General features: G+C 46.0%; 1 protein-coding gene across 2 annotated transcripts in view; it reads left to right on the top strand.

Moving 5' to 3' along the window:
• Positions 1 to 23,586, top strand: part of MLH1 (mutL homolog 1) — a 31,230-nt gene that overhangs the window by 288 nt on the left and 7,356 nt on the right. The window contains exons 2-13 of one of the 2 annotated variants that reach the window (XM_036431858.2): positions 2,128 to 2,218; positions 3,524 to 3,622; positions 4,948 to 5,021; positions 6,950 to 7,022; positions 8,242 to 8,333; positions 9,808 to 9,850; positions 9,987 to 10,075; positions 11,161 to 11,273; positions 13,346 to 13,439; positions 14,500 to 14,653; positions 16,762 to 17,126; positions 18,826 to 18,974. In XM_036431858.2, the coding sequence (XP_036287751.1) occupies positions 2,128 to 2,218; positions 3,524 to 3,622; positions 4,948 to 5,021; positions 6,950 to 7,022; positions 8,242 to 8,333; positions 9,808 to 9,850; positions 9,987 to 10,075; positions 11,161 to 11,273; positions 13,346 to 13,439; positions 14,500 to 14,653; positions 16,762 to 17,126; positions 18,826 to 18,974 (1,436 nt within the window). The remainder of the gene's footprint in view (positions 1 to 2,127; positions 2,219 to 3,523; positions 3,623 to 4,947; positions 5,022 to 6,949; positions 7,023 to 8,241; positions 8,334 to 9,807; positions 9,851 to 9,986; positions 10,076 to 11,160; positions 11,274 to 13,345; positions 13,440 to 14,499; positions 14,654 to 16,761; positions 17,127 to 18,825; positions 18,975 to 23,586) is intronic. The other variant, XM_036431859.2, reaches the window with a different exon arrangement.

The following is a 23,586-nucleotide window of genomic DNA, read 5'->3' on the forward strand; positions in this document are numbered from 1 at the left end:
CTCCCTGCCCTGCGCGGAGGCGTGTACGGCGCATGCCCAGAGTGGCGGAGGATTTGGGGGGTCCTGCCTTCTCGCGCCCCTCGCGCTGTCGCGAGATTTTTCTAGGCTTACAGGGGCCGTATGCCACGTATCATTTTAATGGTGGCCATTAACTAAAGGAATTGCCTGTAAAATCATATATGCAAAAGATGCAGATAAATCTTTGGTGGAGGAAAAACATCTCCCTTCATCTTTATCAGTTCCATGCTTAGTCCAAAAAAATCATGCACGTTCAAGAGTACAAATTTTGAGTTTTATTATAAAATAGTCAAGATTTTAGGACAGGCTGATGATCTTCCTCCTATGGGTTTAACTTGTGACTTTCCTATTGCCAAATTAATGATCCCACTTTGTGCTCTCCTGCCCTTTTATGGGGTATTCCGTGGATTCTGAAGTTTGGAAAAATGCCAACCAGAGTGGAGGGAAAAGGTTAAAAACATGGGAAGAAAGATGGTGTAAACGGTAAACCTCAAAAAAGACACGTTCCTAACATTGTGTAAGATCCTTTGTGTTCAAGTCAATTGTTATTAATAAAATCCATATCTTAAAAGAAAATTTTAAAAAATGCTCCACGAAGAAGGCCACTTTTGTAAAGGGATTTGTTGTGAAAACATAAACTGCCCGGGATAGCGGGACTGAAAGGACAGTGGCTCAGAAAGGACTGCTGGCCAGGGCATGCGGAGAATTAGAAGGAACAGGGATCCCAGGCAGGGCTTCTCCTTTTGACTTGATCTAATTTATAAAGGCTGGCTTGTGTCTACAGTGTTAGAATGAACACTGAACATGCTGGGCCTATTGTACAGTCCCAGACAGAATCCTGTATAACAAAACTAAACATTAGCGCAGTAGCTTATCATTAATTCCATAAGCAGAGGCTTTTTATGGATCTAGTTATGCTCCCTTTTTTTATAGTCTGAATTTTTACATGTCTCCTTCCCCCACTCCCCCAGTCCAGCCATTCCCATCCCAGGCAAGGTCCCCCTACAACCCTCCAAAGGTGTTGTGTCCATTGGTTATGCTAATATGCATGCATACAAGTCTTTTGGTTGCTCTCTAACCACCCCCTCCCTTGCCATTTGTCTCAAGATCTATTCTTGTTCATCAAATTATGTTGATCATTATATCCCACATATGAGTGAGATCATGTGATACTTATTTTTCTCTGACTGGCTATTTTGCTTTGCATAATGCTCTTTAGTTCCATCCATGCTGTTGCAAATGGTAAAAGTTCCTTTGTTTTTATACTGGTGTCATATTCCATTGTGTAGATGTACCACAGTTTTTTTCAATCCACTCCTCTGCTGATGGGCACTTAGGCTGTTTCCAAATCTTAGCTATGGTAAATTGTGCTGCTATGAGCATACAGTTATGCTCCTTTTAATATGTAAGTCAAGATGGCTAAACAACTTGAACTCAGGGGCTCCTGAGAAAGGTCTTTAAGTAACTTATTGTCTTATTTCTAAAATAAGGAATTTTCTGTGTGAGGAGTCCATAATTTATCTTTCTCTCGCAGCACCAGCCTGAATCTGTTTTCTTTAGCAGGTGCTCTGTGCTCGTAGGCTGTTCTCTGAAGGTACAGAATATTTATAAGCTTCTTTAAGAACTTTCTGCATTACCATATTTTCTTCCCCCAATATGTATTTTCTGAAAGAAAAGGGAAGAGTGGAGGAAAACATTTAGAATGCTTAACGAGCCGAAACCGGTTTGACTTAGTGATAGAATGCTTAATGACATTTTAATAGAGTCATTTAGGAACCTGAGGCTCAATCATGTTCTAGTAACAGATGGTTGAATTAATAGAGAAGTAAGAAAAATGCAGGAGCTGAAAGGACCTACTTCTAACGGCACTTTCCTAGAAGAACAGAAATGATGGTGACCATCCAATTGGAGATGATGGTTAGCCCCTTCTGCCCCTCCCCTTTTCTCTAAACATAACAGTGTAGTCACAGAGCCTGTAAAACAAAGGAAAAACATTAATCAGACAATCTTATATTTTTTTGGAATTTGTTTTTACCCCTTAGCTTATATGAAAATGTGTGCATTAAGGTAGTTACAGACTGATATTTCTTTTTCTGATGGATTTGCCAGTTTAGATGCCAAATGCACAAGTATTCAAGTGGTTGTGAAAGAGGGAGGCCTGAAGTTGATTCAGATCCAAGACAATGGCACCGGCATCAGGGTAAGGAGAACCTCAGAGGAGCAGGTGCTTGTGTGCTCTGTGCGGTATCTGCAGGAAGTGGCAGAACCTTTCCCTGTTCTAGAGACTGGGCTTTTGTGGATGGGATTGTTTGACAGAAAAAACTCAACAGCAACAATAATTGTTTATTGGGTTCCTATTCCATACTGGGCCCTGTGCAGGGGAATGAGGAGGTCAAAGGAGTGAGTGATGAAGCCATGAAAGGATGAGTGTTCTGGGCAAGGAGAACAATACCTGCAAAAACCAGGAAGTGGAAGCATGCCTGACATGTTTAAGGATCAGCAAGGAGGCCAGTGTGACCGGAATAGGAGATGAGATCTGAAAGATAAGCAGACTGATCACGTCCAGCCTTTGGGCCATTGTGAAATTTTTAGCTTTTACTCTGACTCAGGTGGGATTCTAGTAGAGGGTTTTGAGCAAAGTGAGTTTTGTAAGAACCCTTTGTCAATTTTTTGCTACAATTAAATGTATCTGTAAAATATGTCTAGATTTTTACTGAAGAAGTGTAAAGGGCCCCTTGGGAATGCACATGGATGAACTTTAATTATCATCAGCTGAACTCAAGGCGTAGGCAGAGCCATGCCCTGGGTACATGTTTCCTCAAAATGTGGGAGACTTGACTTTACCCAGGTCTTGATATGCTAAATCCCAGGAATGAGGGAATGAATAGGACCTGGGCACACCCAAAACTCCTTTGACCTTAAACCCCGCCTTTGGAAATAAATAAATGTGCGGTGTTGTCTGTGGTGGGTGTTAACTGTCTCTCCATCAGAGTGGCAGCCCCCCACCTGAGTCCCAGCTTAAATCTATTTCTGTGTCTTGGTCTCTCTCTCTCTCTCTTTTTTTTCCCCTTTAATTTCTTAATCCCCAGCTCCTCCACTCAGGAACCTGTGTTTTCCATGTGCGTCTCGGAAAACAGAGATACAGCCCTCCCACTCCCCCGTGGCAAAGAAGGTTTATAAAAACTGGTAATTTTTATAAAACCCATGAGACAGGATAAGACTGTCAAGATGTGTGTAGGTAGAGAAGAGGGCCAAGGGTGGTATCTGGGGTTACTCCACTGTCAGGGAGTAACAGAACCAGCCAGTGAGAGAAATGAGAGCAGCGAGAAGGAAGGGGCACCAGGCCAGTGGTCTGGGTGCCACGTGAGCGAGTTCCTGCTAATTTAGAAACTCTCCTCCTCGGAGGATTATCTTCTTGAATTCACTCAAGAAGAGGGAGATTCAAAAGGATTTGGGGGGAAAAATGAGTAATATAATAATTTACTTATTTTTTGGTGTCTTCTAGAAAGAAGATCTAGATATTGTATGTGAGAGGTTCACTACAAGTAAACTTCAGTCCTTTGAGGATTTAGCTAATATTTCTACCTATGGCTTTCGCGGTGAGGTAAGCTAAGGGTTCATAAATGTGTAAGTATCCGCCTGTGATGACATTTCTACCATTTGTCAGCATGTTTCTCAGTAGGTAAACAAGATGTGATACTTTTTACTTGTTAGAGAGAAGTAAGTCTAAACAAACATAAATTCCATTTGCCAGAACTGAGACTTGTTTATAAATACTTAATATACCATAAACTTAATCTATAGAGAGCCCTATGACATTATATAGATATTGCTTGATGGAAGAATGAAATACCATCTACAAAGGCTTCCTGTCCAAAAATAAAATGGGACTCTGATCAGTAGTTAAATTTAAGTACCAATACACAGAAAATACAGGGGCAAGGGAGCACAGTACATGATACTGAGATAGGGAAACTGCATGATAAAAGGCTGGTTTCCTTCAACAAATAAAGTGCAAAGAAAAGAAAAGTAGAGAAGAGACAGGAACCTGTAGATGACAAGAGATTTCAGTGCCTGTGAACCATCTCCAAAGTACAGCTCTCCCTTGGATTCTGATTTGAGCAAAGTGTAAAATTTTTTTGAGACACAGATATTTGAACACAGATTGGTTATTTGATAGTATTAAGACATTGTTAATTTTATTGATTTTAAAATAGCATCATGGTTATTTTGAGTTTTTATTCTTTAAGATATATACTGAAATCTATGTGGATGAAATTATATGTCTCATTGGCTCACTCCCTGGTTGGGGCCCACAACAAATCGATTTGTCTCTCTCACATTGACATTTCTCTGCCTCTCTCTCAAAATTAATGGAAAAATACCTTCAGGTGAGGATTAACGAAAAAAGAAAAAGAAGATACATATTTCAAAGGGCTAGGAAACCAATGTTGATTATAAAGGGGGGGAAATGGTCATTTTTAATTTTTTTTGTCGTAATTACATAATTTAAAATTTACATTTCTAAACATGTAATTGCTTACATGTTTTGAAAAATGTGTACAATATAATCTATTTGGAGTGACTCTGATACCCATTTCTGAAGTATAGGTTTTAAAATTGTTAGACAAATCTCTTGAGAATATTTAACGTGTTCTACATCTAAACAGAATTGCTATTTATACATTAATTATTTGGCGTTCCTTTTGGACTTTTAATATATTTTCCCTTGTGGTAGTAATTATGCTACATATTCAATTTGATGCCTTTCTTTGTTTTTAAAACGTATTATCAAAATGAGTGAGCAGAGTGTGCATTGTTGCATGTTAATACAGAGTGGAGGAGGCAGTGGAGATAACCTTTCCCTTAGTGATGTGACGGGTTGACTCAGCAGTGAATTTTTTTCATTCCATTTCCTTTTTTTCCTAGGCTTTGGCCAGCATAAGCCACGTGGCTCACGTTACTATCACAACCAAAACAGCTGATGGGAAGTGCGCATACAGGTACAGCGCTATCTTCTTTTATTCATCGTGTTCACCCAGAGGTGTGCTTTATGTCTGCACCTCAAAGTAATCCCATCTAAGCAGCAATGTTACCTTTTCTGGCTGAGCTCTTGGGTAAATTTTCTTGCCTCCCTTTGGATTAGGGAAGGTTATTAGGTGATAATCTTATTTGAAGAGAGATGTGACATATTACAAGCTTTCTATTACACAGACATATTCTAAGTGGTGGGGTATGGCTTTGAGCTGACTACAGGGCTGCGGCTGGGGTGCTGGAGGCTCCCGGTTGCCCGGCTGGCTCGGGAGCCACCACTTCCTGCTACACGTGCATGCCTGGGCTGGTGTGCCTTCCCGTGGGTGCCGCTGACCATCTGTTGTGCTGGCACAGTTTTCAGAAACTGATGAACAGCCTTAGAACAGAACAAAACCAGGATTTAAAGAATCAGAATCACATCTCTTGTTTTTTAGGTTCTGCCCATTCACTGGTGGGCAGTTCTGCCTGTTTCTCGGTCCCTTGTACAGACATATGGGAAGTAGAGGGAGGTGGAGGATTTCAGCATATCCAGCACTGATGCTAGAGAAATTTGACTCCGAATATAACTGCCCTAGGACCTGGGTGGGGGAGGGCGATACCATTAGAATCCCTTCTCACAAAATGGGGACCCTGGGGCACAACTTTGGTTCCTTCACCTCTGGGGCTGTGTTTGCCTCTGCTCAGGACCTCCAGTGGCTCCCCTTCCGGGGCGGGGTGAAATCCAGTCATCATGGGGCAGCCAGCGCCCTCCTAACGTGCTCAGTCCACCTTCCAGCCCTCTCTCCACACATTCCCCGCTGCGGTGTTTTCTAAAGCCTCTGTGCTTCTGATTCTGTTTTTCTCTTCCTGGGTTATCTTCCTGACCTCCTGAAACGTATTCCTCCCAGGGCCCGGATGAGTTGTCACCTCTTCTCTGACACTTCCACCTGCCCCCACTCTCACCCCAGGCTGGCTATTTCCCTCCCTAGATCACTTAGCCCAGTGTTTCCCAAACTTCTCTCATGATGAGAATCACCTGGTGGAGTTGTTAAAATACAGATTCCTGAATCTCAACTAAGAAGTGCTAAACTAGAATTTTTGGGAACGTATAGGCAAAACTGTATACTTAACTGTCTTAGAGTGTCTTAGAGCACTAAGTTAAGTATACAGTTTTACCTACGTATTTTCCGGCGTATAAGACGACCCCCTAATTTTAGAGTTAAAACATCGGTTTAGGCCTATAATCGCTGTATAAGACTACCCCCCACTTGAAAGAAAAGACTTACTTTGCCGTCAAGATCTGCAGGTAATTTTTGTGCAATTTTGGTCTTTTGCCCCCGATTTTTGGTTGACTTTTTTTCCGTTTCAAAAGTCGTCTTATACGCCGGAAAATACGGTATATGTTCCCAAAAATTCTAATTTAGCACTTCTTAGTTGGGATTCAGGAATCTGTATTTTAACACTCTGATTCTCATCATGTTTGGGAAACACTGACTTAGCCCATTGTGCTCCACTTTGGTAACAGTCTGCGCCCTCACTAGAGCAAGAGCTTTCTAAGACCTGTCTTTGTTGCTGGCGTCTCTACAGACCTGGTACATGGTCGCCACTCAATAAATGCTTGCGGAATTACTGAAGAAAATGGACTGTCCTCTTAGGCACTGGCAAAGCTATTCTTGGAGCTCAAAACTCAAAAACTAAGAAGCAACATTTGCTAGAAGAAAAGGGACATATACACTTTTTTGGTATCCAATTGGAATGGTTATGGAAGTAGCGGAAAAATAAAGAAGTGGTTGTTAAGAAAACACATAACATGGCTATATTTTAATGTGTCACTGGCATAATGTTCTTTTTTATCCGTTGGATAAGTGTCTCTTTTGTTTCTATTGGGTGTTTATAATCTGTTCTGTTTTCTGATTAGAGCAAGTTACTCCGATGGGAAGCTGAAAGCGCCTCCTAAGCCGTGTGCAGGCAATCAGGGCACCCAGATCACGGTGAGAATGGGACACGGGAGGGGGGATTGTTGGAGAAGAACTTCATATAAATATTGAAAAAAAATTGTCTCTGAACTTTCTAAGTAACAGTAAAATGAATCTCTGCTGGTTAATAGAGACCCCAGGGTCTTACCCTCTACGCAAGATAAACGCTTTTTGGCCTTTGTCCACCCCCTCATCTTTTTTAAAAAATATATTTTATTGATATTTTACAGAGAGGAGGAGAGAGGGATAGAGAGCTAGAAACGTCGATGAGAGAGAAACATCGACCAGCTGCCTCTTGCACACCCCCTACCGGGGATGTGCCTGCAACCAATGTACATGCCCGGAATCGAACCTGGGACCTTTCAGTCCGCAGACCGACGCTCTTACCAGTGAGCCAAACCGGTTTCGGCCCCCTGGTCTTTTTTAAGCTGGGAGATTCTTTTCTTGGGATGGCAGGGCAGTTGGCATTGGAAGAACCTTGAGCTTGCCTCCAGGAAAGGTCAGAGTCCCAGCCTTGCCTTCAGTGGTTATGTGTCCACAGTCAAGTCATTTACTGTCCCTTTACCTTACTTTTCTCACCCAGCCAGTGGCGTAAAGAACACTGGCCCACTCAGAGGGAGTTGGAGTGATTGAGTGTATCATCAGGAGAAAGTCCGTGACGCTGCCCTGTTTCTATGATGCCTCAAGTAGTCTCTTCTCATTCTGTGGTTCTATAAAGCATCCACCATCATGCATCCCATCTCTCCGCCCCAGCCCCCGCTAGAGCACAGCTCCCTGGAGATGCCAAGTCCCGGCCTTGATGAGGCGGGAGGCACAGTGAACGTGGGCTTCCGAGTTCGTGTTCACAGGGATTCACTCCCAGGTGACCACGCTGAGATTTCTAAGAACCCCAGTGAGCTCAGAAATGATGTCATTATTCTTAGTTCGAAAATGTTTGAATGCCATGTGATATAATAATTATCTGTAAATGACTGTCTGCTGTCCTGGGCAGCACTGGGCATTATTTGTCTTCATATTCCCAGTACAGAGCAAAGAGCCTGACTTAGAGCCAAGCCCCAGTACCTGTTTGAGAAATCGGCGAGTGAAAGTGGGAGGCAGGAAAAGTAATGCCTAATTTTCTTTGTTAGGGCTGCCCCGGGCTGTCGGTAAATAGTTGGATTCTCTGCCTTAAGGCCCAGCTTGTTTTTTATTTCCACATCGACGAATTTACAAGAAAGCTCAATTTTCTGTTCAGGTGGAGGACCTTTTTTACAACATTGCCACGAGGAGGAAAGCTTTAAAAAATCCAAGTGAAGAGTACGGGAAGATTTTGGAAGTTGTTGGCAGGTACAGTTCACAATCCGGGCGTGGGTCTCTGAGATCTCTCCCCAGCGGCCGGCTCCCGTGCTTGAGCTGAAGACAGCTGCTGGGCTTGAGAACAGCCGCCTGGCTGCGGAACGTTGCAGGCCAGGGTTTAGTCACTAATTCTGGCTTTTCTCTCATGTCCCCAGGAGAGAGCAGTTGGTGTCTGTATCAGGGAGGGTTCTTTGGTGACAAGCGATAGCTAACGAGCCCAGAATAAATTTGTGGGAAGGCTGGGAGTGGCTCACGAGGGGGAGAAGCATGGCCAGCTGCTGCTTGGGGAGGATAAGGACCAGGATGTGATTTCGTGTCGTGACCATTACAGTTGCTTTCATCCTGTTCTTGATTCTGCTCAGAAGTCTCTTTCCTGGGGAGGGCATGTGGTTAGCGTAGCCTGGGTCCCCCATCATGCCCCACGTCCCTGGGGAGAGGATTTCTTTCTTTCTTTTTCTTTTTTTTTAATATTTTTTAATTGATTTTTTACAGAGAGGAAGGGAGAGTTAGAAACATGGATGAGAGAGAAACATCCATCAGCTGCCTCTTGCATACCCCCTACTGGGGATGTGCCCGCAACCAAGGTACATGCCCTTGACTGGAATCAAACCTATGACTCTTGAGTCTGCAGGCCGAGGCTCTATCCACTGAGCCAAACCAGTCAGGGCGGGGAGAAGATTTCTTTCTTTTTTTTTTCTTTTTTCTTTTCGATAGACTTAATCTGCCGGCACAGTGGCTCCAGCATGGGCTCTCTGAGCCTGTACTTCCTGCGATTATAACGGACATGTTAACTGCTTTGCAGTTTTTCTGAAAAATCAAAAATGAATAAAACATTTGCCCCTAATAAAGTGGAATGGACCCAGACATCAAGTTTCTTTTCTATTCCCTGGAATTATATAAACCAGTGTCAGACTATTCATTATCTCCTGGAAGTAAAGGAGCTCTAGTGGGCGGTTAAGGTCTGAGGTTTGGTAGCGTTAATTATTCGTTGTTATTGAATGAGTGCATTTTATGAGGCACAGCCCTTCGCGGGGCATGTGAGGGAGGAGAGGCTGGCGTAGGACCTTGGGTTGGGGAAGATGGGGGTTAGGAGCGGTGTCATGGCGGGGGGCTCTGAGCGAGTTCTCAGGCTATCCTTGAGGCAACCCAGACCTTTGGAGCTTGTGAGGCTAAAACCAGGCAGGGGGAAATCGTGCTGAGATAGCCCTGGATCTGGTCAGCAGCCTAGCGATGCAGAGTGGAACCCTGTCTCCCGCTGGATCAGGCACGTTTAGCGCTGCTAGCCGGGAAGTGTCTGCTGGCTTCTTTTCCTGTGGCTAAAACAGGACACCTGAGGATGCTTCTGTTTGTGTCTGTCTTTGTTTACATCACTGACCACCATGCACGCACCTCAGAGGGGGCTCTGGCCCGCAGGGTGCGTTTGGCCACGCTGCATGCAGTTTTGTTTTGTTTTCCTCCTTGCCAGGTATGCAATACACAACTCGGGCATCAGTTTCTCAGTGAAAAAAGTAAGTTCTTGTTTCGTAGGGGATGGTTACGTATTAGATAGGGAAGATGGCTTTCTGTAGTTTGCCTGTGGGGGTGGGTTACACTGTTGCCATCACATCGGGGAGACAGTAAGTCGCTGCATCATCTGTTTCCCAGCAAGGGGAGACCGTGGCCGACGTGAGGACGCTGCCCAGTGCCACCACCGTGGACAACATCCGCTCCGTCTTCGGCAATGCTGTCAGCCGGTATGTTGAGAACTTACATTGTAAAAACATCCTCGGCATTTCATCCCGTTATTGTGGATCGGATAGCACCAGCCTTAAGAGTTTGCTTTAATCAAATTCATTGAATCAAATGTTCAGGCTTCACATTTGTTGACAGAGTCGTTATTTCACGTGATCAACACTCCTGGGAGATGTCTCTTCCATGGCCTGTCTGTCAAATAGTGTGTTCTTCTTAAGTCTCTGTCTTTAAAATAGAGTGTAGTAGGATTCTCTTATCCTCCAATGCTCCCTCTTTTCCTTGTATTCCCATTATCATCTCTTTAGGATTAATGATCGCTCAACATTGATCCATTGCCTCCATCTCTCAGGCTTTGTGCCAGAAGTTGAGGATGGAAAGACGAGTAAAATATTCTCTGCCCTTGACCACACCCTCTCCGGTGGCAAGCGTGTCTGTCAGTGTCACTACATCTTCACTGTCAAGGAAAGCCTCGGAGGGAAATTGCCTGCATTACAGAGTCCTCATAGCCGTCCCCTTGGCCACTGGTTCCACCAGCACCAAACCACCATGTCCTTCACACATTCCCAGCCAACGTCCCAGGACTGTACAAAGCCCAAGATGCCGTGTCATAATCCGAGCGGAAAAATCCCAGCATCCTCCTCTCTCTATGCCAAGTGTACCTCAGGTGGTAGGGAGACACAGATAGAGACAGCCTCTGACTTCCTTTTTCAAACAGTCTTAAAAGCAGCAGCAGTAGTCACGGAACCCCGTTTTCTACTTTGAAGGACAAATTATTCATTCTTTGAGCAAAACCAAGTTTCTAACAAGGGAACAAACAGTTTACTTTTAATTACCTTTTTCTCACTAGTTATGTGTTGATGAATTAATTGTTTTAAAATTGTGCTCCCAGAACTAAAAATACAAATAGTGTACTTTTAAGCGAGAGTGTACTCGCTAGTGAAACTTTCTAGAGTTTCTTGACCAAGCCCGGGTCCTCATTTGGTAGTTTGTTTATGGGAAGGAGCCCTGATTTTTCCAACTCACATTCTTTATAAAGTTGGAACTTTCTGATGTTTTCCGAAGCCTCACAATTTCTCTTTTCCCACAGAGAGTTGATAGAAGTTGGGTGTGAGGATAAAACACTTGCCTTCAAAATGAAAGGCTACATCTCCAATGCCAACTACTCGGTGAAGAAGTGCATCTTCCTACTCTTCATCAACCGTAAGTGCAGAAGAGTAAATAGGGAGGTCAGTCCACGGGAGTTTTAGGGACACTGGGAAAACTCCCGATCCCGGGTCTGCTTATACACAGGCGCACCTGATAGGGGGTTTGATTAGGAAGTGTGGATAGTCACTAATTTCTGGTCTAAGTGTGCTCATCCCTCCGAGAAGTGCCCAGGAGAGGGCGTGGCAGGCCAGCTCACCTTTGTCACCTGCTGGCATTGGAGCCTTTCTGAGCAGGCCCTAGGCAGCTCGGTGTTGTTTTCAGGCGTCTTCAAACTACGGCCCGCGGGCCACATGCGGCCCGCAGAGGAGTCTGATCCGGCACGCCAGGTTTTTTGGGCAGTGAGCGCAGCCGAGGTGTTACAGTAGGAATTAGTAGTTCATATAGTCCGGCCCTCCAGCTCTCTGAGGGACCGTGATCTGGCCCCCACTTTAAAAAGTTTGAGGACCCCTGAGGGCCACTGCTTGAAACTGCCCAGCAGGGCAGAGGGGAAGGCAGTGTTAGTAAAGAAATTGAGTGCTAAGCCCCTGGAGATCTTTCTTGTTAAAGAGTGAGAATTCTTTATAACGTAAAGCACAGAACTGAACATGAGAGAGAAAATTAACTCAGGGAATTTGGAGTTTCTCAGATTCCTTTCCTCTTCATCTCTCTGCTGACGTAGTGTTTACACGATTGCTGCTGATGAAGCCGCCAATATCACTGTGCATTCTGCCTCTTGTCACTTAATTTCATGTTTGTTACATGGTTTTGAGAGACGGAGCCATAGCAAGTAATTCCAAACACGATATCATTCTGTTTATCTTTTTCTACCCAGAAACATGATGAATCTTTCCATTTGTTCAGTTCTTTCCATTTTTATCCCATAGGTCCTTTATCTTTAGCATTTGAAGCAATTCATAATTATGTTATAATTTTTGTTTTGTGTGCTTGCTACTGGAAGTGGTATAACACCTCCTTCCATTTACAGTGATAACCAGCGATGAATGTCCCCAGTAATACTTATATGACAGCAATTGTTCAAAACATACAGAAACAGGAGAGAGCCAGAATTTTATAGCCACATTTTGTTAAGCTGGTTGGTATTGGCAGGGTCTTTTCCAGCTTTGTTGGGAGGGGATTAAGCTAGAAGGACTTCTAGCAAGCTTGCTTCCACCAAGACTCAGAAAATGTTTTCATTTGTTGTTTCCTGACCATGAAGAGTAACTGCTCTGTAACATATTTGTTAGCCACCGAACAGACAAGCAAAGGTCCCTGTGAGTGCCATCTGAGTATGTCACATCCATGCTTCCGGTGGGCCGTTTACCACACAGGCCCTGCGTAACTTGAGCAAATCTGGTCTTGCGGCCAAGCTCCCGAAAGCAGAGAGGGGTCCAGCTCTTTACTCGGTTGTCTCACATGCTAGGCTCGCTCAGTTGGCGGGACACAGAACAGCCCTATGGCATGTCTCAAATTCAGAAGGCTCCACAGGGGGCCTCCAGCTGTCCCTCCGTCAGCGCCCGCACCTGCTCCAGCCTGTGTGGGCAGGACACGTGAGATACGGCACAGTGAGGTTATTGAGGGGAATGTCGTGAGCACCCAGAGTATAATTTCTTCCCTGATAAAATCAGGCCACTCTTTTGGTTGGGATTAAATTGACCACTTGCACATACAGCGCTCTAGTAGTGCTGGGTGGGGGGAGGGTAAAGAGAGGGGGAGGTTTACCTGCTCACTGTCTCTCAGCACGAGTCACACGTGACTGGTAGCCAGTGGGTATTGGCAGGATGAGAAGTCTGAGGGCTGACGCCAGACTGCCCACTGTCCAGCAAGGGCACAGGCAGTCCGCGTGGCTGACTGGCGGGAGGGAAGTGGGCAGGCTGGATTCACGGCCACTCTGTGAGAGGAGAGACGCCAGGCCCATTGTGAGATGCTGGAAGGAGCTGCAGGGAAAGGGGGCTCTTCCTTCTGGGGGTCTGATGTGGGAGTCACCCCAGAGGTGGTCTTCCCGAGGTGATTTCATGGCGATGTGACCGTTCACCTGTCATCTCACCCTTCAGGATGGTTGTGAGTTGCTTCCTTCTCTTTTATTTTAGATCGTCTGGTGGAATCAACTTCTTTAAAAAAAGCCATTGAAACGGTGTATGCAGCATATTTACCCAAAAACACACACCCGTTCCTGTACCTCAGGTAATGTAGCACCAAACTGCCCGCCCACGAGGCAGGAGAAACAGAATTCCATCACACTGTCCTCTCAAAGAGACGGCTTGCCAACAGCTGCTGGGCGTGAACCCCAAGCTCCACCAGCAAAAGGTGTTCCGTCCTTTCTCACAGTGCAGGGCGCTGTTTTCTTTCCTTTGTTCACTCCCGTAGCAGGATCTCACTGAGAGTGCTCATGTGCCAGGCGCTGTGCTGGTAAAACTAATGTGAGCTTGCCTCCTGAGCCAGGCAGAAGTGGCCCCCAACCTGGCAGGGAAACCCCTTCTGCCTCCTGGGGCTCTCCAATGCCCCCTACTGTCAAAGGTTCATATTGCAAAGCTTCATTATCAAAGAGCAAGTGATGAAAGATGGATTTGAAGCTGAGGCATAAGTTGATAGCTTGCACATCTCAGCTGATTTTTTTTTTTTTTTAGAGAGTAAGGGGGAGAGAGAGAAACATTGTTGTGAGAGAGAAATATTGATCGGTTGCCTTCTGTTTGCACCTCAACTGGTGATTGAACCCGCAACCTGGGAATTGCCTTGACTGGGAATCGAATGGGCTACTCTTCAGTGCACCCACCAGGGCTAAACTGACTTCTGTATTATGTTTTAGTGATAGAGAGTTTTCTCACATATATTCCTGTTTTGATCTTCATGTAATACCAACCAAAAGTAGGGGACAGGTTCATGTTTACAGATGAGAAAACCGCCCCAGAGAAGTTAAGTGACTTGCCCCAGTCACATAATAAAAATGATAGTAACAGCTGACATACAGTAAATGTGCCAGTTACATGTAAAGTGCTTTATATGAGATTAATCTCCACTAGACAAATGAGGAAGCTGAGGTAAAGAAAGACCATGTAACCTGCCCAAAGCAACACAGCTTCTCGTAGTGGAGTCAGCCTTGAACCCAGGTCACTCAGACTTGACCCTGAAGTTTTGACCATTTTGTCAACTGGCCTCAAGACATCTTGCCACCACATATACGGCGAATGAAAACCCCTGCCCCCAGTCCTCCGCCATATGAGGTAACTGTCTCTCTTTCTGCCAGTCTAGAAATCAGCCCGCAGAATGTGGATGTCAACGTGCACCCCACGAAGCACGAGGTGCACTTCCTGCACGAGGACAGCATCCTGGAGCGGGTGCAGCAGCACGTGGAGAGCAAGCTCCTGGGCTCCAACTCCTCCAGGACCTACTTCACGCAGGCGAGCTGCAGCCACCCCTTTCTCCGCCTTCCTGAGGAACAGTGCGCGTGCTGGATTGGCTGCTGCTTAGTCGTTTAACGTGTCCTAATCCTCCATGTTGCCTATGAAACGGAAACTCTAGAGGCATGGTTATATTCGGAGTAAAAAACTTGTTTTGCAGGAATTCTTGGTGGAATTGGCCATGCACTTCCTATCGCAGCCCAGCAGGAGGTGCACGCTGACCTGTTCTGTCATTTTGGTGACCGGCTGGTCAGAGTCCGATTCCTTCGTTGTAAAGCGCCTCCCTGATGGTTTCACCATCAGGCGTGGCCGTAACCTGAATCAGTTATTTCATTCGGATGGCAGATTATGATTTCCTGATTTTATGATTTTTTCCCCCCTGTTAATTCATTAGAATTATTCTGTGTGGAAGAACTTTCCCTCATTTGTTACAGCTATTTGGTTATCCTGAAATACAGTTCATACTAGAAAGTAAGGATAAATCTGAATTCTATCCCTTTAATTATCATTTTGCAAAGGAGTGAGTTGGTGTTCTAGTAATCTCCAATATGACATTTAATGACTTTTTTCTCCCTTTTTGTCTCTTCCTATTAATTATGGTTATTTCTCTCTCTCTCTCTCCCTCCCCCCCCCCCTCGTTAAAACTCAGCCAAGGATATTTTTCCCATTGATTTTTTTAGAGAGAGTGAAAGGGAGGGGGGAGAGGAGAGAGAGATATTGATGTGAGAGAGACATATCGATTGGTTGCCTTCTACACATGCCTCAACTGAGGCTGGGGATCAAGCCTGCAGCACAGATACATGCCCTTGAATCAAACCAGCAATCCTTCAGTGCGTGGGCTGATGCTCTAAGCTAGGGGTGTCGAACTCAATCAGAGAAGGGGCCAAAATCTAAAATCCAGCCTAAATCGTGGGCCGAATGGTTTACTGAACAGTCATAAACTGTCATTGTGATGGAAACGCAGCGGAGTGCAGTGATGACAGCGCGGTGCGGGCCACATTGCAAGGCCTGGCGGGATGGATTTGGCCCGCGGGCCTTGTGTTTGACACATGTGCTCTAAGCACTGAGCCATGCAGACCAGGGCTCATTTCTCTCCTTGATGTTCCAATTATTTCACCTGAGACCAAGGGAAGCCCCTTCAAGCTGATGTTCTTATCCTTTTGACCCAATTCCATTCGTCTTTGATAGCTTATTTGTTCCTGGCATGACAAGATACTCTAGGTTCTCTTTGTGCTTTCCCAGTCCATTTCTCCAAGGAGCTCTGATTTCATTTTAGAAGGGAATGGTACTTAGAGACTGTGATCTGGATCGGGGGTCCTCATTACTCCTGGGTGGTCATTGCTTTGGGCCTTTCCATGGACAGAGCTAGGAAATACGTATATTTAAAAGTAAACAGAATGGTGGTCGCCAGAAGCTGGGGAGCAGGGAGAATTTTGAATGTAAAGGGCACAGGGGTCAGTTTGGAAGGATAAAAAGTCTGAAGATGGCCCTAACCGGTTTGGCTCAGTGGATAGAGCATTGGCCTTCGGAACGAAGGGTCCCAGGTTTGATTCCGGTCAAGGGCATGTACCTTGGTTGCAGACATCCCCAGTAGAGGGCGCGCAGGAGGCAACTGATCAATGTTTGTCTCTCATGGTTGTTTCTAACTCTCTATCCTCCCTTCTCTGTAAAAAATCAATTAAAAAAATAAGTCTGAAGATGAATGGTGGTGATGGTCGTACAACAGTGAGAATGAATGGTTAATGCCACAGAACTATTGTATATACTTAACAACAGTTAAGTGGTAAATTTTGTGTTACGTATATTTTACCACAAAAAAAAAATCCTCTTACGGCAGCAGGAAAAACCTAAAATTATTAGAACTTTTCACTGATATTTCCATTTTAAGCCAATTTTAAGACTATGAGGATTTGATGAATTTTTGACTTTTATATTTGTATATCTTTATTTTTATACTTCAAACTTCAGTCCGATTTGCTCCTGTAATAGTAATTCTGTCATGATAACCACACCTGGTTTGAGCTTTTCCCCAGCACTGCTCCGCTCTGGGCCCTGGGCTCCTGGACTTCGGATTCTGAATCTTCCCTCTGTCTTCTCTTTTGTCACAGACGTTACTGCCCAGTCTTGCTGGCCCCTCTGGGGAGGTGGTTAAATCCACAACAGGCGTGGCACCTTCGTCTGCTTCTGGAAGTGGCGACAAAGTGTATGCCTATCAGATGGTCCGCACTGACTCCCGGGAGCAGAAGCTCGATGCCTTTCTGCAGCCTGCGAGCAGAGGCAGCCAGCCCCAGGCCGCTGTCCCGGAGGACAGCAGGGGCCCCGCCGGGGCCAGGCCGCAAGACGAGGAAATGCCCGAGCTCCCAGCCCCTGCCGACCTGGCTGCCAAGAGTCAGGGCTCGGAGGGGATCGCAACTACGGGGACTCCGGAAACGTCCGAGAAGAGAGGGTCCCCCTCCGGCCCGGATAACCCAAGGTATGCCCCTTTAGGGAAAGTGCAACTTGCCTCCTTGGTCCTGTAATAAAACTGCCTCTAACGTGGGCTGTGCATGAACCACTTGTATCTCCTCTCCCCCTCGGCCTCCGATGGGACAGTGCTGGGGCCTTGTCCACTGCCTGCCTTTGACCATGTCTTGAGAGGCACCCACCATAGTGGCCTTGGAATTGTCTTAAATCTCCATGATCCCAAGCATTAGTTAAAAATATCAGGGGGGAAATCTGATTTCCCCCGTAATGTTAGTATGTAATGACTTTTGATAAGGCCTCCGCAGCAACGGTGGCTAGAAAGAAGCCTAACGTACCTGGAGGATTCTCTTGCGTCCCACTCAAACCCGCTCTCACTCCTGCCAGAAGAAACACTCTCAGTTCAGGTTAGGAACCTCCCTGAAGCACGTGCGGGCAGAGAGCGAGGGTAGAGAAGGAAGGCAGGACCGGGACTAACGACTGCCATTGCATTTTGCGCATTTCCAGTACAATCTGCAGCTTCCTGAAAGACACCACGCCGAAGTCTGTGAGGTGGATAGTCATTGTTTGTGTTCAGGCACTGAACCCGGAGCTCAGGGTCATCTGCCCAAGGCCCACATCCACTGGGGGGCCGACCCCCAGAGCTCTGGTACCAACCGGCCATTGGAACTTGGATAAGTTCTTTAACTCCTGTTTGCTCATTTCTGAGTCAGTCTAGTGAGACTGTGTCTAAGGGTTCCCCCCCCCCCCCCGAGAATAATGAAGGATGCTAACTTTTATTGAGCACCCACTGTGTGCCAGATACTTTACATACATTATCTCATTTCATGCTTTTATAGCCCTGCCAGGGAAGTGTTCCATTTCTGTTTATTACTTGGGAAGCTAATACCACAAGCTGTTTAACCACACAGCAAAGGAAATCTTTTAAAACCGGAAGTCAGATTGGATTGTCCCCTGCTGAAAAGCAGTGGCTTCCTGTTGTCCTTTGGATCAAACCCCTGCCCCCCCTCCGGCCCACCACTTCCCTCTCCCGCGTGGCGTCTGTTCACACAGCTCGGGTGCGACCTGCGCTCACAGAGCTTCGCCCCCCTGGGCTCTCACCGTTCCCTCGGCCGAGGAGCACTGGCTTCCCGTCAGTCAGATCTCCACTCACGTGTCGCCTCTTATCAGAGGCTTTCCTTGTCCATTTAACCTAAAGTTTAAAGTTCTCTCTCTCTCACTTCCCCATCATTCTATGATGTTCTCTTGTTTTATTGTCTTCATAGCATTTGTGGCTACTTAAAATGATTTCTTTTCCATTGCCATTTGACTGCCGCTAGAAAGCACGGATGGTGATGGCAGACCCCTTGTGGGTCATGTCCATGGCTGGGTGGAGTCGGTTAATAACATTGTCTGATGGGAGATAAACGGAGCGCTGAACGAATGAGACTTGGGAAGGTCAGCCCACCTGTGGCTCTGCAGGGCCACACTAGACTCCAGATGCCTGCTGCACAGAGGCCCGGGCTGGGCCCTGAGGGTTGGCAGAGAAGCAGCGTGCCGGGGAACAGACTGGCCTTGCTGGCCTGCCGCCGGGATCCCTCCCAGGTGTGCAGAGCCAGCACAGAGAAGCTGCCCCTTCTCCAAGACGCAGGACATCAACTGGGCTGATCTATTAGTATTTTTTTAATTTAGAAAGAAGAGTAGTGATCTGCCAGTTCCTTATGTCGTTGCAGAAAGAGACATCGGGAAGGCTCCGATGTGGAGATGGTGGAAGATGAGTCCCGGAAGGAAATGACGGCAGCCTGCACCCCCCGGAGAAGGATCATCAACCTCACCAGTGTTCTGAGTCTCCGGGAAGAGATTAACGAGCGGGGCCATGAGAGTACGTAAGTGCCGCATCTGCCGGCGTCTCAGAGGGCCGGGCCGCTCACGTCTGGTGTTTGGAAATGCGGAACGTGCCTTGACCGGTTTGGCTCAGTGGATAGAGCGTCGGCCTGCGGACTGAAAGGTCCCAGGTTCAATTCCGGTCAAGGGCATGTACGTTGGTTGCTGGCACATCCCCAGTGGGGGGTGTGCAGGAGGCAGCTGGTCGGTGTTTCTCTCTCATCGACATTTCTAACTCCCTATCCCTCTCAATTCCTCTCTGTGTAAAATCAATAAAATATATTTTAAAAAAAAAAGAAAAAAAAGAAAAGAAATACGGAACATATTCAGGTTAGATGGCCACAGCTGTTCTGACTCAGGGGCCTCTGACATTTTCAGGTTTGAGAGAAGCCAGGATGGCCTCCGTTTGCCTTTCTCATTTGCTCCCTCCTTTCCCAGCCCTCGGGCTTTTGCCTGCATGTGGGGAAAATCTAGGCCTTCTCCATTGCCAGAGGGTAAGAGCTTCCTGTGACGAAGGTCTTGCCAGTTGTGGAAGTAGCTGCCACTTGGCTTCTGCTGTTTGTTTCCATGAAGATGTGCTCTGGTTGCTCTTTCCCTGTTACTGGCGTCCCAGCTGGGAGCCCGTAAAACCACTTTCAATAATGTCAGAACGGTGGGCTGTTACTGATGTTCTTAGCAGTTTTCCTGCGGGTGATTGTAATGGGCTCCCTCCGAGCTGGAATTTGCAGCTTTCTTTAAGGGTTTGTGTATCTCTGGTGCGAAGCAGGCTATTTAAAGTTCAGTTTCAGTACATTGCTGAATGGGTGCAAACTGTCTTCAGCGCAGTGTAAAAACAACGTGCGTCAGGTTTGATGCGGTTCGGAGTGCATTGCTGAGGCTGAGATGATGAATCTGAATACTTTGAGATTGTGGATTCCTGCACATCATCTCCTGTAAGTCTGGAGTAGTCTGATGAGGGGAAGCCGGTTGACTTTGAGGCGATGCTGTACAGAGGTTTCTGGGAAGCTTGGATTTGGTGAGCGAGGCCCCTCACCTTCATGGAGCCGTGCCTGCCCAAGAGAGACGCAGATCCCTTTCCCCGTGACCACATTCCAGTCGTACTGTGTGGGAGGCTGTCTCAGTAGGGCAGGGGCTGTGCAGGGGTCACGTCTGTCGAGCTCACTGCCTCATCCTTGGTGCCGGCAGAGAGCTGGGCACAGGGACTCAGTAGGCGTTTGCCAACGGATTGAATGAATGAGCAGAGCGGCCTGGGAGTGAAGCCTGACTTTCTATTCTGAAATGATGTCCATGTTGAACGCCCATCAGACAACTCCCTGGTGTCTGGTGGGTTTACCCATTTCTGGTGGCACATTTGTCATATGAGGTCAGTTTTTGGCCCCATATCCAGTGACATGTTCCACTGGGTTTGGGCCCATTTCCGGTTAGTAATGCCTGCACTTATGTACTGCTGGTTCCATCATTCCAGGCTGTAAGTTAACGAGGAGAGGAGTGTCCTAGGTTATTTGCTATCATTTGAATGTGAAAGTGTGCTTAACATCTTATCCACAATTTTCTTTTATTTTCTTGGTCTTTGGGGAAAGTCCTTTGTCTAAATGTACATGCTCATGTTGTTCTGTCCCCGGATGAGTTTCTCTGGTAATGAAATCAGCCAGCAGACACCTGTCAAGTGTCTTCTCGGTACAGAATGTGCCAGGCCAAGGCCTGAGGCAGTGAGGGAGCTGAGTGAACCACGGGCCCTGCCACGGGTGCTGTGGGACCGCTCACAGAGAACGGTGGCAGCTGAGGAAGAGGGACAGACCCTGTCACAGCGCCCAGGCGGAGGGCCGCGGGGCGGGCTCAGAATGCGCCCGATGTCGGGGGCTGCTCCCGCCCTGAACGGCCCTCGGGAGCTGAGGACCGGCCCCCTTCCCTGGCCTGGCTTCACTTGCTGCTCCGGGAAGCATGCTGAGACCAGGCCTCCATTGTGAACTCAGATGTGTGGTTTGGCTTGGAAGCGTAGAGGGATTTTGTCCTGTTTGGCTGCTGGAGGAACGGCAGAGACATGCCCACACGCTTCTGTGCTCTGGGGAGTTTGGGGGAAGAATAAACGGAGGTCCTTCAGGTCCTGCGAAGAGGCTGTGAGGGGTCCAGGTAGCCTCATGGCACCAGTTGGAAGAGCCTGCCTGTCTTCCTGGTGGATGGGTGCCTGCCGGGAAGCGGCCTGGGAGCTGGCAGGGCCTGCAGTAGCGTGTGGGAACCGCTGCCTCCTGCCCCGCACGTTCTCTCCTCAGAGCCTCATCAGTCAGGACCGTTTGATGTTCTCCAGCTTTTAAAATAATCATTTTCTGCCCACGCAGAACATCCTGCAGAGACGCTGAGTTGCCAGTGGGAACAGAGGGGAACACTTATTCTAAAAATGAAGAAAACAAGCTTTTTTTTTTTTAATGGGGAGCAGGGAGTGTTGCAAAACTTATATAACAACAGCTGTGGTGCCCAAGCTTTTAAAAAAAGCATAGTAAAGATGTGATGTACAGGCTTACTGCTGTTTCCACACCCTTGCCTTTGGGCTCCAGCCCCTCTTCCTCCAGCATTTAATATATTGAATATATATTAAATGCAAAATCATATTTATAAACTATAGGTAGGATCTACAGAAGAAAACAAATGAGTACATGCTTAATGAAACAGAACATGCCATCACCTTTGAAGGTTTTATATCTTTCTTTCTGTCCCATCCCTTGTCCTCCCTTGAAGTAACCATGACCCTAAATTTTATTATTATTTTCTTTCTTTTTATTCTAGTTTTATCACCCATATTTGTAGCCCTAAAAAAACCCCTACTTTTATAAGTTTTTTTTTTTTTTATGTTCTTTGGTTGTTATTTATTTATTTTTTAAATATATTTTATTTATTTTACACAGAGATGAATTGAGAGGGATAGAGAGTTAGAAACATCAATGAGAGAGAAACATCGACCAGCTGCCTCCTGCACCCCCGTCACCACCGCACTGGGGATGTGTCCGCAAACAAGGTACGAGCCCTTGACCGGAATCGAACCCGGGACCCTTCTGTCTCCAGGCCGACGCTCCATCCACTGATCCATACCAGTTTTGGCTACTTTCATAAGTTGTAAGCTTTATATAAACACACTGTGTTTTAATGATAGAAATATATCTATATACATATGTTCCTAAAATTCATCCCTCTTGTTATGTATGTATGCTCCGGTTTACTTTGGCTGTAATGCACATGTGTCAAACACAAGGCCCGCGGGCCAAATCCGTCCCACCAGGCCTTGCAATGTGGCCCGCACCGCGCTGTCATCACTGCACTCCGCTGCGTTTCCATCACAATGACAGTTTATGACTGTTCAGTAAACCATTCGGCCCGCGATTTAGGCTGGATTTTAGATTTTGGCCCCTTCTCTGATTGAGTTCGACACCCCTACTGTAATGGATTCCGCTTCATGACTATGCTTATTTGTTAGAGGACTCACATGGCCTCACCTTTGCCTCTCACACCCCATTCCTTTTCCACTCCTGAGAGGACCCAGAACTTGGCACACGGGTTGGGAAGCTCTGCTGTGGGGCATCTACTTAGGAGAGTTACTGCCTGGCCATAAGAGACAGTTGCTTTCCAAAGGGGTCGGGCGAATGTCCAGTCCCCCCAACAATGGGAAGAAGTTGCATTTACTCCATTTTCCTCCAATGTCTGACCTGGTATCTGATGGTTTTATTTACATTTCCTTAGTTACTGAGGAAGTTAAGGAAGTATATTTCCTCTTCTGTTAGGCCTGTTTGGTCTCTGTCCCATTTTTCTGTTGGGTTTTTGGTCTTTTCTGATTTTAGGTGTCCTTTATATATTCTAGGTAGTAACCAGATACATGGAATTATCTTCCTCACCCTCATTCAGGGCTCATCTGGTATTTTTTTCTTATGAACACTTCTTTTATGAACAGAGATTCATAGATTTAATGTAGACAGATTTTATGAATTGTGCTTTACAGATTGGCTTTTATCTTATGAAGGAAATTATTCCTAATTCTGAGATAATTAAATACATACTCTCCTAAAATGCTTATACCTAAATTTCATTCCATCTGGAATTCATCTTTGGTGTATGGCATAGATTCATGTTATTGTCAATGTGTTTGGATTTAGCAAATACTATTTGCTCATAATTCTTTCTCTCTGACCTTTTATAATCTGCCCTAAGCACATCCTTCAGCGGGGCCTTTGGTAATGGAGTTTTGCTTTGTCTAACTCATTTTCTTTTGAAAAGGTTGTCTGTGTTTTGCTTGGTTTAAAATTCAAGATTATAAATTTTTTTTTTTTTTAGTGCATTGAAGTTGTTATTCTACCATTTTTTGGTTATTGGTGTTGCTGTTGAAAATTCAGCCATCAGTCTTATATTTTATTACTCTCTGGGTAATCCCTCTGTTGTCTCTGAGTGCTCTTAGTATCTTTCTCAGCATCTCCGTGTGCCAAGTGTGGATTTTGTTGGGCCTTGTGGAGCTGAGACTTGGTGTCTTGCATCCCTTCTGTTTTCTACTTCTTTGTCTCTCTGTGCTCATTCTAGATAATTTCTTTAAATTTGCTTTCTAGTTAATTACCTTGCCAACTTTGTCTAAT

Source organism: Pipistrellus kuhlii, unplaced genomic scaffold (genome assembly GCF_014108245.1).
Source record: "Pipistrellus kuhlii isolate mPipKuh1 unplaced genomic scaffold, mPipKuh1.p scaffold_m20_p_11, whole genome shotgun sequence".
In the NCBI taxonomy this organism is placed as follows: domain Eukaryota; kingdom Metazoa; phylum Chordata; class Mammalia; order Chiroptera; family Vespertilionidae; genus Pipistrellus; species Pipistrellus kuhlii.